This window comes from Lichenostomus cassidix, chromosome 10 (genome assembly GCF_008360975.1).
Source record: "Lichenostomus cassidix isolate B80296 chromosome 10, HeHo_3.0, whole genome shotgun sequence".
In the NCBI taxonomy this organism is placed as follows: Eukaryota; Metazoa; Chordata; class Aves; order Passeriformes; family Meliphagidae; genus Lichenostomus; species Lichenostomus cassidix.
The window spans coordinates 13,298,691-13,314,696 of NC_139491.1; the positions used below are offsets into that span (position 1 = coordinate 13,298,691).

The 16,006-nt window shown below is 39.4% G+C and overlaps 1 protein-coding gene across 6 annotated transcripts in view; it reads left to right on the top strand.

Annotated features, from left to right (window-relative positions):
- The window catches only part of TCF12 (transcription factor 12), a 160,093-nt gene that overhangs the window by 106,894 nt on the left and 37,193 nt on the right, over nucleotides 1-16,006 (top strand). For all 6 annotated transcript variants that reach the window (XM_085070720.1, XM_085070722.1, XM_085070721.1 and 3 more), the window contains exon 9: nucleotides 1,677-1,729. In XM_085070720.1, the coding sequence (XP_084926846.1) occupies nucleotides 1,677-1,729 (53 nt within the window). The remainder of the gene's footprint in view (nucleotides 1-1,676; nucleotides 1,730-16,006) is intronic.

Below are 16,006 nucleotides of genomic sequence, written 5' to 3' on the forward strand. Positions count from 1 at the left end.
TTATAAAAATTCAGTGGAATTGTTTACAGCATGAAAGGGTGGTTGAACTTCAATAGAAAAGAACAGGGTTTTAAGATGATGATGGTGTATTAACCCAGATTGAATCAGTTTTGGTGAGAAGCTACTCCCAGTAGTAATCTGCTCTGGGTTTGAGTAGCAGGGGGGTGTTAGAGCTTGGCTTTGGGTGCTGGGCACAGTGTGCTCAAGACATGTGCAGGAACACCACTGTGTGCAGCAGCCATTGAGATGGTCCTGAACGAGATCCTTGTTTCCTGTGCCAACTGAATAGAGTTTGGGGATTATTACATTAAACCAATGGAAGTGAAGTGTGGTGTTTTCAGAGTATATTTATTTTTTTCTTTGAAAGAGAAGCTCAGGGGGTATAAACATATTCAAACTGGTGGTATTGCTCTTTCTGATGGTTGAATCTCGGGATTGTAACCTGGGATATGGCAGGTGGTCGTTACAAATTTATGGAAATATTTTTCCAGGAATGTTAGAAGGAGGAAGTACACTGTTAGCTCAAGTCTTTTCCAATGGCTTGAGAAAGTAAGTCTGAATTTTAATTTTTTTTAATGGACTTGTTAAGTGCTACAAACCTGCTGCCTGAGAATTTAAAACAAAGTCAAATTATGGCCATTTTATCCCTGGGAAGGAGTTGTCTGACCAGGATTATAACAAGCTCTTGTTAAATTTCATATTAAATTGCATTGAAATCAACCAATGTTCTCTGCCAGGTGACACTCTGAGTCCAATGTAAATATCTCTTCCAAAAGTCCTTTTCTTTGTGAGTGTGCCCTATGGGGAATCATGAGTGTAAAGATATCCAGCAGATATTTCATCTTATCTCACCTTTATCGTGTCAAATCATCATAAATGTTCTGAATGAAAACAGAAAAATAGGAATTTTGTGTTTTAATAAAGACTCAATTGGTTAACTGTAGAACTGGTAATCTCGCCAGATACTAATCTTCAAAACATCAGTTAACTTGTAATTTGCATGCAGAGTTTTCAAATTAGTTGTATTAGTATCTAATTAAAGTGGTTCAGATTCTTGGTTTAGGTAGTGAAATTGCTGTGTACTTGTGTTATATAAGAATATTTATTGGAAGCAAGAAGCAGGTATCATACTTCCAACTTTACTATTAGATGCAAATTTGAGATGTATTGCCTTTATTACTTAAGGAAAGTAATTAGGTCATTAAATTTGCTGTTTATTTACAACCTTGGTAGAGTCTAAAAGCTATAAAATTTACACCATGTTAGTATTCTTAGAGTATAAATCATACTTTAACATGTCAAATTCCTTTTTGATAGTTCTGTCTTTACTCTGAAGTGCAGAAAGGAAAGCATTTCTCTTGCAAATAAGTCCCATTTTCCACCTTGTGTATCTCAAAACCTTACGTTGTTTCTTTGCAGGTTTATAAGGTCTTAAGTGTACCTTTCAGAGTAACTGTTTTTAGGAGTAACTGTTTTCCATAGGGAAAGAACTGAAAGTAACTATTTAGCAAAGCTTTATTTTACAGAACATTGATATGTTACATTTTTATATTGACGTGAAAGACAAATCTCATTGCTAGAGAATAAAAAATGCGTGAAAAACTCTACAGTATGTCTATTTATTTTTTTAACCTATAATGTAGATACTTGATGAAATGCTGTTTTTCTGTATACAGATCCTCTACAGACAAAGAAAGTAAGAAAGGTGCCCCCTGGTTTGCCTTCTTCTGTAAGTACTACATTTTTTACTTATAGTGATAAAAATTTGGCGCAGATTGCATTCTTTTTACCTGCCATACATACAAATTACTTAACTTTAGCACTAGGAGGTCTGTCTGCTGGACATGAACAGCTAGGCTAGGTAATTGGGAGTGGTTCTGCAGGACTAAATACGCATTTGATGTGGAATTTTTAGGTTTCATAGCAGTGATTTGTAGCTTGCTCATATGCTCCTACCCACTTGTCCCTGTCATTTGAATTCCTCTCTTGGGAAGAGAGCTGGGCCAGGAGCTGTCAAAGAAGATCTCCTGTACAGGTCTTTTGATGTTTAATTAGTCATTATGTTGCTGAACAGGAGGACAGACAGAGATTAATAGCTGAGAATCTTAGAAATTTACATTTGTAATAATCCCAGTGGAGCTGAAGACATTAAGATTCGGAGGACATGTACAGCTCAGCTTGCCTCAGTAGGACTGAGGTTATTAATATGCATAAATCACCGAGTCAGATGTTCATTGTGAAGCCCTGGTGGATTTTAAAGCCTTCATTAAGCCTTTCCTAACTTCAGCCTAGCATCAGGAAAGCTTTCAAGCAACTAGTTTGTTGATCCCTCTTTGCTTGAAAATTTATCCTTCGAGAATAAAGGGCTTTGATAAAAAAGGTTGGAAGGGTTTTGGTGGAAAAATCATTAATGGCTGTGATAATCTAATGCTATAGGGGTGTTTTGTGGTATTAAATATGCTTTATTCTTAAAAGGAAGAAAATTGTTTATAAATGAATCTGCATTTAAAAATCCACGTGAAGTGAAAAATCCCTAGTGAAGTGAAGGACAGAATTATTTTTTCCCCTGCTCAGAGCAAACAGGAGGGGAGGGGGAAGCTCCGCTGCCTTGCGGGATACATCTCTTTGTTGTGTAAATGGATGTTGGGCTTTTATTTGGCAGTACTTAACACATGGGCGCAGGTGCACTTGGATGAGTCATAACTCAAAGCCGGATAGGCTGAATAGAACATACTGCACGGGCAACAGTAATATAGTGGGAGCAAAATGGGTCTGATCTTTTTATTTTGTATTGAGGCTGAAGTACGGATGGTGTCTTCTAGTCCTTGCATCTCCCCTGTTCTCTCCTCCCTCTCTTTCTCTTCTCCCTCCCCCTGCTCACGATGATACAGACAGAACCCGGGATCTGAAATCCTATTTTAACAGTACTTCCAGATGGAGCTGAGATAGTGTGGATAGCCTGGGGCAGCTGTGCTCTGAACCTGCAGCCTACCTGGAAGCCAGGATTGCAGCTGCAGGCACTCTTAAAAGCTTTTGCTTGCATAAGCACTTGGGCCCCACTAGAGGCTGAATAGCTGCTTGATAAACAAAATGAACACAATGCCTCAAATCATTATTCCCGAGGCCAGGAATATTCTTCTTTCCCTCCCCTCCCTTTTTTTTTTCCCCTTCAGCAGCAGCTAAAAATAGTTTGGCAATTTACATTTTAACAGTTGCGTGTTATGTGGGGTGGCTTTACAGTCTAGCAGATGATTTCTGCTAGATTAACAAAAATATATTTAAAATGTCAGAGAAGCTAAAACACATAGCGGTGCAATTTTCATGTAATTTATTACTGTAATTCTAGGCAGTAATAAAGCTTACGCTACATGTTTAATATTTAGTAGCATCAGCCAGGTAAAGAGATCATTTTGGAGAATGAAAGATTTCTCTCATTTCTCTTACCAGGGTTTAATTTTAACAAGCAGTATTTTTCAAATGGTTTTCATTTAATTCTTCTTCTGCAAAAGTGGAGACAATAAAATGCTGATAGATTTTATTTGTATTAACATTGTACCAATCTGTGCAATTAAGTGCAGTTACTGTGAATAATCAATGATTGCGATGCTGCAGGTTTTAAACACTGTTTCTCTGTATTTCAATAAGGCATTGCTGAATAGAGCCTTGAAGTAAAATGACATGTTACAAAAAAATCCAAAAAATTATGTGAGATACTGCATGTGAAAAATGACACACAAATAAATTTCACTGAGCATCATAAGAAATTTAAACTGAGTAGATCATTATGTAAGTGGAGTCTTTATTTTAAATATACCTTCATAAGAAGTTGGAATGTATTGTGGGAAAGATAAAAGTTGCTTTAGCTAGTAGATAGTGCAGACAAGTTTAATTGTAATATGAAAAGCCAGAGGAAAGATGATACTTAATTTTATTATACAAATCCGTATTTTTTAATTTTTCAATTTCTAAAATACTGGTTTCTGCAATGTTTTTGTTAGTATAGGGCTGCCATGTCAACGGATACTCAGCAGTAATTTAATTTCCTAGATAACTGTAATTTAATAACTGTCTTTTCAGAAATAATGATTCAAAAAACCCCAAACAACCCTTCCTCTAGTTTATTTCCTTTTCTCTTGGTTTTGTATGGTACTTTCGGAAATTATTTGTTTTGAGGTTTATCTTTTTTCTTGTGCTCTTATCAGGGCCTAAAGTAAAAATAGTTACAGAGAAAAGTGCTGGTGAACTGTTTGGCTTCTTTCTGGAACGCATCTCGATCTGAATTTGTCCTCTTACTGTAAAAATTAAATGTTCCAGGCAAATGCATTTTTAAGATTTTGTGTTGCAAGTTGTTAAGTGGTGACTCACTGCCCAAAACATATTGAATGTTGACATGCAAGCATTCGTTGAACTACAACTACTAAATTTAAAGTGCTCTGAGTAGGATAGGAATTAAAAAATCTATTTTTTTTTCAAGCCAGGTTTGAGCAAACAGCAAGATTATGATACCCTATTTGTATTATGGGGAGGAATACTGTTCAGTGAGTTACATTATCTTCAGTGATTCAAAATCGTTATAGTTCTGAGAATTTTTCTGATTGTAGGAGTTAACTAAGCCAGACACTAATAACATCCTGTGGCTTGAAACCAGCGTAACAACTTGGCCAGGAAGAGCAGAGTGTCAGGGTTTCCAGGGAGCTGCTCAGTCTTGCAGAGGGAGAAGACAGACCAGAGAGGCTCACTGAGACATTTTTGTCATCCAGAAATGGATGGGCTGTGAGCAGAAATGTACTATTTACGTGTGGAGTCAAAAAATATTTCAAACTAACATTTGGTACTAGTACCATAATCAGTGGCTATCATGAGGTCATAATTCTAAGAAAAATACTGTGAATATCTATCATCATTCTTTTGCTACTTAATTAGTGTCATAGTAGAGAAATAACTGGAATACATTGTATCTGTTGATTTTTGTTATGGAAAATGAGCTGTGACATACAGACACAAATATCAGCTTGTTTTCTGTGTAGTTTCTAATATGTATTTTGAGTATTTTAGGCTTCCTATAGTACCTGATATGATCAATTAATATTAAACTTTCGATTGCGCTTATTTAATAAGAGATTGTCAAATTAGTGTTTTCTGATACCAGCGATTTCTTTCTAAATTCAAACTCATTTTTTCAATACATTTAAGACAATTTGTAGTTTGATTATAGGAGTTCCTCATATGTCAATCTCTGTAGTATGTGTAGAGTCCATGGGTTCTAATTTTGTGCAAGAATTATTGATGATGCAAAGATACAGCAAACTTGGTTTGCATGCATAGAACTACCTCCCATTTAAGGCATTTTTCTTTCTGTTTTTCTGCTAGTCTTTTAAGACTGAGCTTCCAGAGATGTTTCAAAGCATGTCACATAAAGATACTAATAGTACCAAAAGAAAAATAATAGATGTTACTCCCTTCTGTGCTCTCTTCTTCCTCCATCCCTCCTAAAGGGTAAAAGGAGATTATTTGAAATGGTAGAATGGGAAGTATCTTCTGAGTGATTATCTGAAACCCAGTTTTGGTGGGATTAATGTTTAGATTGTATTAGAAATAATATAACATTCACCACACTGAGTGAACTCTCTTTAGAGAGTTATTCTCAATATTAGCAATTTCCATGTGTATTGAAGTAGCCTGATATAAAGTGACACCATTGGAATACTTTAATGAAGTTTGTGGCTCTGAATCAAAACTTCGGAGCATCCTGGGTAGATACTTTGTGTGATCTGACTGTGATGCTGGGTTTAACTGACTTTCTAGTGAGACATTTTTTGGTAAGATCTTTTTCCCCACTGTCCACAAATGGAGCCCAAATGTAAAAAGCAGGATGCAGTTTATTCAGCTCTGTTCTGAGTAGTCGCTTTGCACAGTCAAGTGATACATTCAACTGTCACTTGTCTGTAATAGCTAGAGCTCTCAAAGACAGCAGTAACTGTCCTGACCCCTCTCTGCTGCTGTGCTCTGCTTTAGAAAGCAAGTTTAAATAACAAAACTGGGTGAATAAATCTTTATGGATAATGCAATACAGAACTTGCGATTTCTTCCTCATGACACAGTCTTCCATCTCCTTCTGCTTTATGCTCTTTCTGTGGTCACTTGATTTATGGGATAAAGTTTTTAGGGACTTGCTAAATACTGCTTTTAGACACTGTGTTCATCTATGGGCCTGAGCAAAATGCAAATTTATAAAACATCCAACCCCTAAATTATGTTACAAATCAAGTAAAAATGTTTCTGATTTTATGTTTAATAAGAAAAAGGTCTGGTTTTCTGGTTAGGTTATTGTGGGTTTTTTTATCAACATGGCCTTTATTTGAATTCTATCTGAAAACCGCAGTAACCTCAGATTATAGCATCCCACCTGCTCTTTGCTACATGAGAATATTTAGCTGTCATTAAACAACTAGGCAGCCCATTGCAAAGTCCTGCTGTGAGACTTCAGCTCGAGTTCTCACTGAATTAAGGTGAAGGTACTTGAGCAACCCTCTCCTAAAAGCTTTTAAAAAAAAATTCAATCAGATAATTTTTCCAAACTAACTGTCCTGTCGTCTGACTGTGGTGAGCTAATGTGAGGTTGCTTAACTGAGAGATCTTCTCTGAAAATCCTGCATATATGTACATCCATGATGGATATATAATGATGTCAAATAATTTCTCTGTGTTTGGATTTATTTGAGATACTTTTTTTTAATTTTCACAACATATCAAAATGAGTGTATTATATGCTCTTAAATTAGAGTGTAGATTTGCATAAAAGAACCTTACATTTTATGCATAGTTATAAAAACTGTTATTAAAAAAAAAACCAACCCTGAATTGCAGCTCATGTTATTTAGGGAGAAGTTACATGGAATTTCTGCAACTTCTGCTTTACCTCAAAGATGAATGTGTCCAGTACCACAAACTGGTGTGGTGTTTTTAACAATAGATAAGGATACACACTCTTCTGAAGACTATTTCTTATTATCTTTTGCTTGATAATACTTGTGGCTTTGGTGGGAAGATTTTTATAAGCTTGAAGTCAGCTAGAAAAGTAGTGAGGAATGTAGTGTTGCTGAACTTTGATGGGCTGTTGAAGTGAGTGGTTTCCCTTTCTCTTGCTTGCTCAGCCCAAGTGTGGGGCAGGTTGCTTTGCCTGTGAGCTGGCCACTTGTCAGAAACGGGCAATACAAAAACGATAGAAATGCTTTTTCAAAAGAATGGTACTGAAGTTAAAGCATTTCATAGTCTCTAAGTGAAATTTCAGATGTGGCACATCTGTCTTTATGTCTTTACACAATGAGGCAAAGTAATTGAATTAAACTACCTCCTATTTTAGTGTCAAGGTTGCCTGTGACATCAGGTTTTATAAAGCAAGTAAGTTTTTCAGTCCTGGGAATGTTGCTGTGGGATTTCATTCCACTTGCAGGGATAGCTAGGATTAGTTGTTAGTGTTCTTTCTTTCCGTGAGCTAGTAGCAGGCGGATTCCTGACTGCGGCTGACAGAAGGATCGCCTGCTCGGCTTCATTCGCGAAGCAGTTTTGCCAAGCAGCAAGCTGGAGCACAGAAGGGCAGGGATGCACGGAGATCTATGCCGAGGCACAGTCAGCTCTGCATTGTGACTCGCCATCTTCCAAAGCTTCCCTGACACCGAACTATGGATTTCATCAATCTTGGAACTGCCTGCGACTGCTGCCGCGGGCCGGGCGCACCTTGTGCCGCTGGAGCCCCCTGCAGGCCGATGGCGGCAGCGCAGAGCCCAGCCGGGCCGGGGCGGGAGGGGAGAGCCCGGCTGGGGATGGGATGGGCTGGGGATGGGATGGGCTGGCAAAGGGACCCGGCTGGGCTGGGGATGGGATGGGGCTGGGCTGGGCAGGCAGAGGGACCCGGCTGGGCTGGGGATGGGATGGGGCTGGGCTGGGCAGGCAGAGGGACCGGGCTGGGCTGGGCTGGGCTGGCAAAGGGGCTGGGCCGGGCTGGGCTGGGCTGGGCAGGCAGAGGGACCCGGCAGGCACTGCTCGCTGCTCGCACAAACTGCCTTGGCCATCTTCAGTTGATGGCAGCAGGTCTGCAATTCAGCTAGTCTGCTGCGAGTTTCTCTAACAGCCTTGCTAATTCACTTCAGGGTTCAAACTCTATGAAGGTCTGTATAGGTTTCTAGATTGGGTAGGGTTTTAGCACATTTTGTGATTATTATCTGGCTTCTGATAGGGTAATTTATTATGCCTCAGCATAATAAGCACATTTGTTTACTTTTTAATGCAGACATGGCTAGTTAAGACCTTTCTATAGAGGCTTTCAAACTGTAAGCACTTTATATTTTCAGCAAAATAATAGAGCTTTCTGAACTTGAAAAATATACTCTCAAAGTTGTATCTGAATGATATTGAAACAAATTTTAAAACTTCCTCAGAGAAATTATTTTGTGATTGATTCTGAAGAATGAGATATATGGCACTTTTTCCTCATCCTTCCCATTCCAAGAAAATATTTGTGCAGTAACTTAAATATCTCATATAAAATCGGATAAACTTTAACATTAAATAAATTAATTTTCATTTGGGAAAACTATGGAAACAGAAGAGTCCTAGCTGTGATTTCCTGTTAAGAAAATAATTATTTTTTACCCATGCCTGCCAGAGGTAGCAAGTTTATTGCAGCAAAAAAAGAGCCCAAGTCAACAAGAAAAACCTCCAACAACCATCCCTCAACCTTGTAATACTGCAAGGTAAAAGTAGTGGATAGCAATTAATGTCCATTTAATTAGTATTTGCTGTCTATTCTCTATCCCTTCAAACTCTTACCTTTTCCCTGGTTATAGTAACATGAATGCTAAATGTGCAGTTATAGACAAACCCTTTGAAAAGGAAAACCACCAAACTGTTTTAGCTCTTGCATAGATTAGTAAATTAATTTGCTTAAAACATCTTCCTTTGGATATTGGCAGGAGGGATTGCCTATAAAATTTAGTCTACTGGGTTATTTTAAATTGCCTTCCATACAGCTCATCTGCTCCATCTCTGCTAAGCAGCATGCTTAGTGGTTGGTTAACACAGAAGGCTATGCTTCCAGGATTTTAAAATAAATTAACATTTACTTAGCTGATGAATTACATAGAGGACAGTATAATAAGCATTGTATTTTCCCCTGAAAACAGCCAGGTTTGTTTCTTATGGCTTGAAATCTCTATTCTGACAGCTACACTATGCAGCATATTCAATGCATCCGTCAGCAATGGTCCTAACTCTGGCTTTGCTATAGTAAATGATCATAAATCTTTGGCTTTAAAACAAGTTATATTGGGAGCCCTAAGATGTATAGATTTTTTTTTTCTGAATTTTTGCTGGACAAGCAGCACGAAATTACTATGTATATTTTAGTTAGCAACAGGTTGCTCTATACCAGTTTGAGTCTGTCTCTCCTGTTCAGGTTCCACTTTTCTTAGAACTGATAGGAACTTTATCACTTGTGAAACTTCTGTTCCTCTGTTAAATGTGGTTGAAATTGATAAGAAGTTCCAGCCTTGGACTGTGTGGGGTGGGAAGGAGAGAGTTCTAGGGCAGTTGGCTTTGCCTTATTTCCAAAGCTAGAAGGTTAGCCTAGCCCCTGAGAAATTAATGGAAATCAGAAAGAACAAAAGATCTGGATTCCCCATTGAAGATAGGCTTGGGCTCTCACCATGTTTTTTTCAACAAGACTGAAGCTACCTCTCCCCAGGCAGATACTTGATACTTGGGTTTACCCATCACAGTTGCTTTTGTTGGTGAAAGAGGAGCTTTTTTTTCTAGTAGCACATAATTTTAAAAGATTTGATGCTTTTTGTGTTACAATAGACACATTTAAAATAACAAAACTGTGATAAAAAGCATTAGCCTTTTTAAAGCATTTTGATATTTCAGTTTTGTGGAATATGTTTGACTAGAGAATGGCTCTCAGCTGTTGAGACAGTTACATAACTAGCTTTCATATGGTATAACATTCAGTGATCTGTAGAAATTATGTTTATTTTTTATAAATTAAAATGATGAATTACATATGCTCTATTGTGTATTTGCTTTGTGGCTCTGACAAGTTGAACAAAAATGTATTTCACATAAAAGTTTGTTTTCAGGGAGAGCATGTGGTTCATTCAGAAAATCTCTTAGTGCTAAAATCATCTTTGAAAATATTCTCTTACAGGTAGCTTCGTTTATTTTTAGGTCAGTATTCCACTCTGCATCAGCTTTCATAATCTCTTTACATACTTTAGGAACAGGCAGTTTATTGTTTTTGACACACACTACAGGGTCATGAGTGGAAACAATTCGGGCTACAAAGTGCATGCCAGTTCAGTGCTCCTCTGCTGACGGCATGTCTGTCTGAAATCAAGTTTAAAAAATTGGCCCTGTCTCCAGCTGACTTGTTTTGTCAGGCTGAGTCATAAGATTAACCCTTGACTTGTCACCAAGGAAAAATGAAGTAAACAACTGTACCCGGTACAGTATCGCTGATCCAGCTATGATTCATTTCACTGTAACATGATTCTCTTAAGAAAACAAATTTCAGAGCAGCTGTTGCTTGGCTTAAATGAGGATTAGAAAAATCGCAACCACAAAACAAAAACTTGCTTTGGACTTCAGGAGCTTTTGGAATACTTATCTGGTAGTAGTTCCTGTAAATACAGAGTTACTGCTAACAATGTAGCCTTTTTTTCAGCAGTCTTTCAAATTCTTCCATTTCAGGTTGACATTTTATCTATTCTGGTGAAAGTAAGCTTCTGTGGCTTAAAGTTTGATATGCTTGATGGAATTATTGCCTGATCCTATACGGTGAATCAATGTAACAAATGTGTGAAACAATGTTTTTATACAGTAAGTACAGAGCAGATACAGTGATAGATTTTAAACATTGGGCACTTAGGATTTTATTCCAAATTATGTAATTGAGTGTAGGAGAAATAATTTCCTTTTTGTTAAAATGCAATTGTTATCCTTTTGATTTGTGGGGAAGTAACTCAGGAGCAAATTCATTTAGTGACTCATTATGAAGGGACCAGTTTGTCTACAAACAGACATTTGCAGTGGTGTTCCTCAGTTTTATTGATCATATTGTTGCTTTTTTTCTTACCCATGTGCTGGTGAACAAGGTTAATTATTTACTTCTACTGATAAATGTTAATAGTGTTAGTAAACATTTCTAGGTAATATTACCTATGTATTTTTTTGTTACTTTGCTCCATACAAGTATAGGGCAGCTGTACACAGAGCAGCTACCCACCAATGCTACACAGTCAAGTTAGGTTTTTCTAACTTTGGTTAGGTTTTTGTATATAGGTGGATAATGGTTACTATTTGAGAGGGGGCTTGATCATGCCCTTCATCTCTAATACAACTATTTTGAAAACTGGGCATGTGTGCATGGGGGTGCAGTAGCAATTACAGCTATGTTGGTGATAGTCTTTACTTCAAAGAACTGACTGCAGTTACCCTGGAAGAACTTCTAGTGTTTCAAAAGCTTGCATGCTAAATTTATTATTTTTTTTAAAAAAAGGGTTCTCTTACTACTTTATGTAATCTGAAAGTGCCTTTTCCAGCGTTTAGGTTTTTTTCCAAGTTGTACATTAGTCTGAAGGAGTGTTTTTAATCTAGGGTGCTATGAGAAGTAGCACATGCAAAGATCTGAAGATCTTTTAGCATGTCTCATCTGTAGAGTCCTGAACATTAGTGAGAAGCTTTAAGGAATGGCATTGTTAGCTGCAAATCAAAGCTTCTTACGGACTCTCTGGGGACTGAAATGGGTCTTTGTGGTCCCTAGGGAAGAAGGAAGCCGCCAGTCACTCTGCAGGCCTGGCAATTTAATAGTCTGCAGTATAGTGATGTTCCTTTTTGCAGCTGCTGCTGCTACGCCTTTTGTATCGGAGAGGAGTTCGGTTCAGATATCATTAGCTTTGCTGCATAGTTAAACAGTTCTGGATGCGTAGTTTGACTTGCAGTAAAAATGCAAGTGTTCTTCAGCAGATGGAAACTTCAGGATCTATTCTCCAACATACTCTGAGCACAGTAATCTAGTTGACTGGAAGGTTTCACTGAGGAAGCATTTGAAGCTTGAGATGTGAATATTTTTGTCAGTATGTGTATATTCTGTATATTTATAGACACTACAGTAGTTATGTCCTGAGATAATGGACATTATACAGAGATCTTTATCTGATTGTAGTATTCGACTGCAGTCACTTTATCACCCTTGTGGATCTTTTTAGTTCAGAGGGTTTCACTGACACACGAGGTGCTTGGCAGAACGAACCAGACTTCTGCAACTTGCTTTCTCTCCCTGTAAATGGCTGAATTGAACTTTACCCATTTCTTTCCTTACCCTGAAATATTTTCCTGCTTTTGTCAGGAGGAAGGCAGGGAGAATTCACAGCATTGGCAGTAGACACAACTAGAGGTGGAGAAACGTGGTTGTGTGTTAACCTTTTTTTTCCTGGATCGAAGTCGGTATCTGACGTAGCAGAAGCTCAGTTAATAACCAGCTGTGTTCACTTGTAGAAAATAAAAAATTGTATGCCTTATTAAGAGTTAATGTAAGTTAATGCCACTGCTCAGTGAAGAAAGCAAAAAGACCTACGAGGCATTGATAGTGTGCAAATATTGAAGGATCTTTGTGCTGGAAGTTGCAGTCTGTTTGCTGTATTGAATAATTCACGTTTTTGTAGTGTGCCAAAGTTGTTGGCTTCCTCTCCCCTTCTCTGCCCTTTCTTGTATGGCCACATATGTGTGCTTTATTCATACAGAAATGTATTATACACTACAAGTGGAGCCTGGACTTGTGTTTCCAAGACAATCCTTCCTTATTGTTTGAATGCCCCATCCTAAAGATGGATTTTGGATGATTCCATAAAGTGAAAATATTTACATGATTTATTATTTTGGTTTTTTAAAAGGCAAGCACCTTGTGTAGTGTTGTGTGTGAGTGTCAGTCCCTGCCCCAGGCTGCCCTGCTCGGAGGAGCCCGGCAGCGCTGGGTGCTCGGGCTCTCCCATGGGACTCGCTCCCAGCAGCTCCCCACGCCTTTGGGAAGCGTTTGCCAAAGTTGGAAGCAACTTTAGGCAGAGCCAGATGGCCGTGTGGCTGGAGCCGCATCGAGCAGCGTCTGCACGGCCACAAGTGCTCTAATTTAATTAAAACAAAAAGCAGCCGATTATCTCAGGGCTCAGGACGTGCCCATGTGCGGGTTCCCTGCGGCTCGCGGGGCGTTGGGCTGCGTGTGCCGAGCCCTCGGAGCCCGCGGGCCCTTGCGCGCCTCCTCCCGGGGCCGGGGCCGGGGCGCAGAGCGGGGGCTGCCGCGCCCCCCGCGCCCAACCCCCGCGCCGGCCGGAGATGGTTCAGTCCTGCTTTGCATAAGCCGCCTTTGAGCGCTCCATGTGCGCGGCGGCGGGTGGATGCCGTGGGGAGCGGGAGGCGGCGCGCTGAGCCCGGCCCGCGCCAGCCGCGCCATGTACTGCGCCTACCCCGTGCCCGGCGTGGGCAGCAGCTCCCTCATGTACTACTACAACGGCAAGACGGTGAGCTGGCCGCCTTTGTCCGGGGCCGCCGGGCCGGGCACACGCGAGTTCTCCGCGCTGGGGCCCCGCCGGCCCGGCTGCGCTGGGGCGGGAGCTCCCCGAGGGGCGCACGGCGGCTCGGGCTGCGAGGGGAGCGGGCTGTGCGGGGAGCGGGCTGGGGCTCGGCGGCCGCTTTGTGTGCCGGGGGACGGGCGGCTGCGCAGGACCCGCTGAAGTTTGCGTTCCTGCGTGCCCGCGGCTTTTCTTTGGGGTTCGTTCGTTTGGCCGGGGTTACTGGGGGTTTGTTTCGAAGCGGTCCCTCCCCGCGGGCTCAGGGCTGCCCCGTGCAGCGCTCCGCAGCCCCCCGGGCACCACCCGGCCCTCGCCGCGCTCCGGGCCGGCAGCCAGCGCTGCCCTGCCCGCCGGGGAGTTCGCAACCATCAAATGTTCTGCGAGCGCGGCAGGGCTCGGGGGAAAATCTCCTCTCCGCGTTTTAACTTCGTGGAAATCGAACGCGGTATTTCTGGTTCGTGGTTGATACTTCTAATTTTTAAATTAAACCGCCAGTTCTGATTTTTGCATGTAAAAATTAAGATACGATGGTAAATCTAACAGGGTATGTTTCTTCCAGTCTGTTTATGTTGTGTGTGGTTTTGGCTTTCTTCTGTTATAAAAATAGTATTAAGTAGAAAAAGGGGAGATGCTGATACTGATAATTTTTTGTGGCTTTTTTTTTTGTTGTTGTTGTTTTGCTTTGTTTCTTTCTTGCTGGTTCACCTCCCGTGGGCCTGTGTGAGTTTTGCTTTCATTAGTAAACTTTTTTTGCCAAGATTTTTATTCAGTGGTAATTAAGTTATGGACCTTTATATTCATAAAAGACACCGTGTATGAGCTTCTTGAATAACAGCAAAGACACCGGAGGAGAGGTTGGGGAATCAGTAAAATCGCTTGGTCTCTATTTCATTTCCTTTGGTATAAATGCCAGCTGTCTTTCAAATATGAAATGATTTTTCTTTCATGTCTGCTCCTAGGCTAAAACAATCTGTTTGAAGTTTTATGTGAAGATATATATAAGACTTAAGTAAAATTAACTATACAATACCCCTGAAGCAAAGGGAATATAACTTGCATGGAGTTTTGATTTTATTCTTTCTAGAGCACAGATCACTCTATTACAACATTTCTCTTTGTTCTTGTAGCAGGAAAAAAGGCTTTGATCTTATTAAGTATTTCCAGGCATATAGTAGATGGAAGTGCTGGTACTGTAGGAGGGCATGGCTTGAAAATTGATAGCATGTGCCTGTTATGGGTCAGAGGTGACCTTTATGAGCTTGAAAACTTAGTAAATAGATGACAAATCATATGATCATCCTATATCATGTTGCCCAGGGTTTTATCTAAATTTTTTTGAAACATCTAAGTAACTTTTACCACTGTCTCTCCTAGGAATACTGCAAGTTGGCCTAAATTACTTATTTAAATATACATAAGGAGGTTATGTGAAGTTGTGGGATTGGTTTTCGTGTTAGTTTTTGAAGAACACCTCTTGGTGTGTATGCCAGATCTTTATATGAATCTTTCTACAGCGAGAGAACAGTACATACCCTAATTTTCATGTCTTACTGCTTTTACTTGTGTTGTTGCATAAATTAGTAGTTGATAGTATGAACCTCGTTGTTCAAGTTGGGGATTTTTATTTAGAGAATCGTATTAGATTTTGAATATTGACATTCCTTGATACCTGCTAATGTATATAAAATCTAATTTATTTACTAACAAAATAAGTGAGAAATCACATGTAGAAAATGTGCGGTTTAAATTTTTCATTAAAAATGTTCTGTTCTTTAATTTGTAAACCAGAACAAAGCTTAATATTATGCTAAAAACCAAGTATCTGAGCACCCCAGTAGATGGTTAATTGTGGACTGGCACATATATTAAAAGCCTGAAATATAAATCAGGGGCTTTTACTGTTAGAAGAAGTTCAATTTTTGTAATTTCTGTATGTTTTAGTAAGGACCCATGCAAGTGAAAAGTAGTTGTTTTATACAAATTCCTTGCTAACGAGTTAAATTTTACTGTTATGTATAATAGGTGTTATAGGAAAAATACATATTTCAAGGATCCCCTTCAAATAAAAAAGAAAAAAGATCTTAATCTATTTCATAAACAAAATTAAGTACTTGCACTGCACTAGACGTGATCTGTTTTTTTTTTTTTCTTTTTTTTTTTTTTTTTTGTTTTCTTTTGTGTCCTTTACCTGTTGACATCTAGAAAATACTCTCAGTTTAAGGAAGGCTTACAACATTTTCATATAGAGCTTTTAGGAAAAAAAATTAAAACTTTGCTTAAAAAATCTCTCTATCAAAAAGTTTTCTCTTTCACTCAAGAGCCATGCTGCAGACCCCCTCCAAATAATCAAAATACCTGATTTCCATTAAAAACAAAGCTGCAAAAAT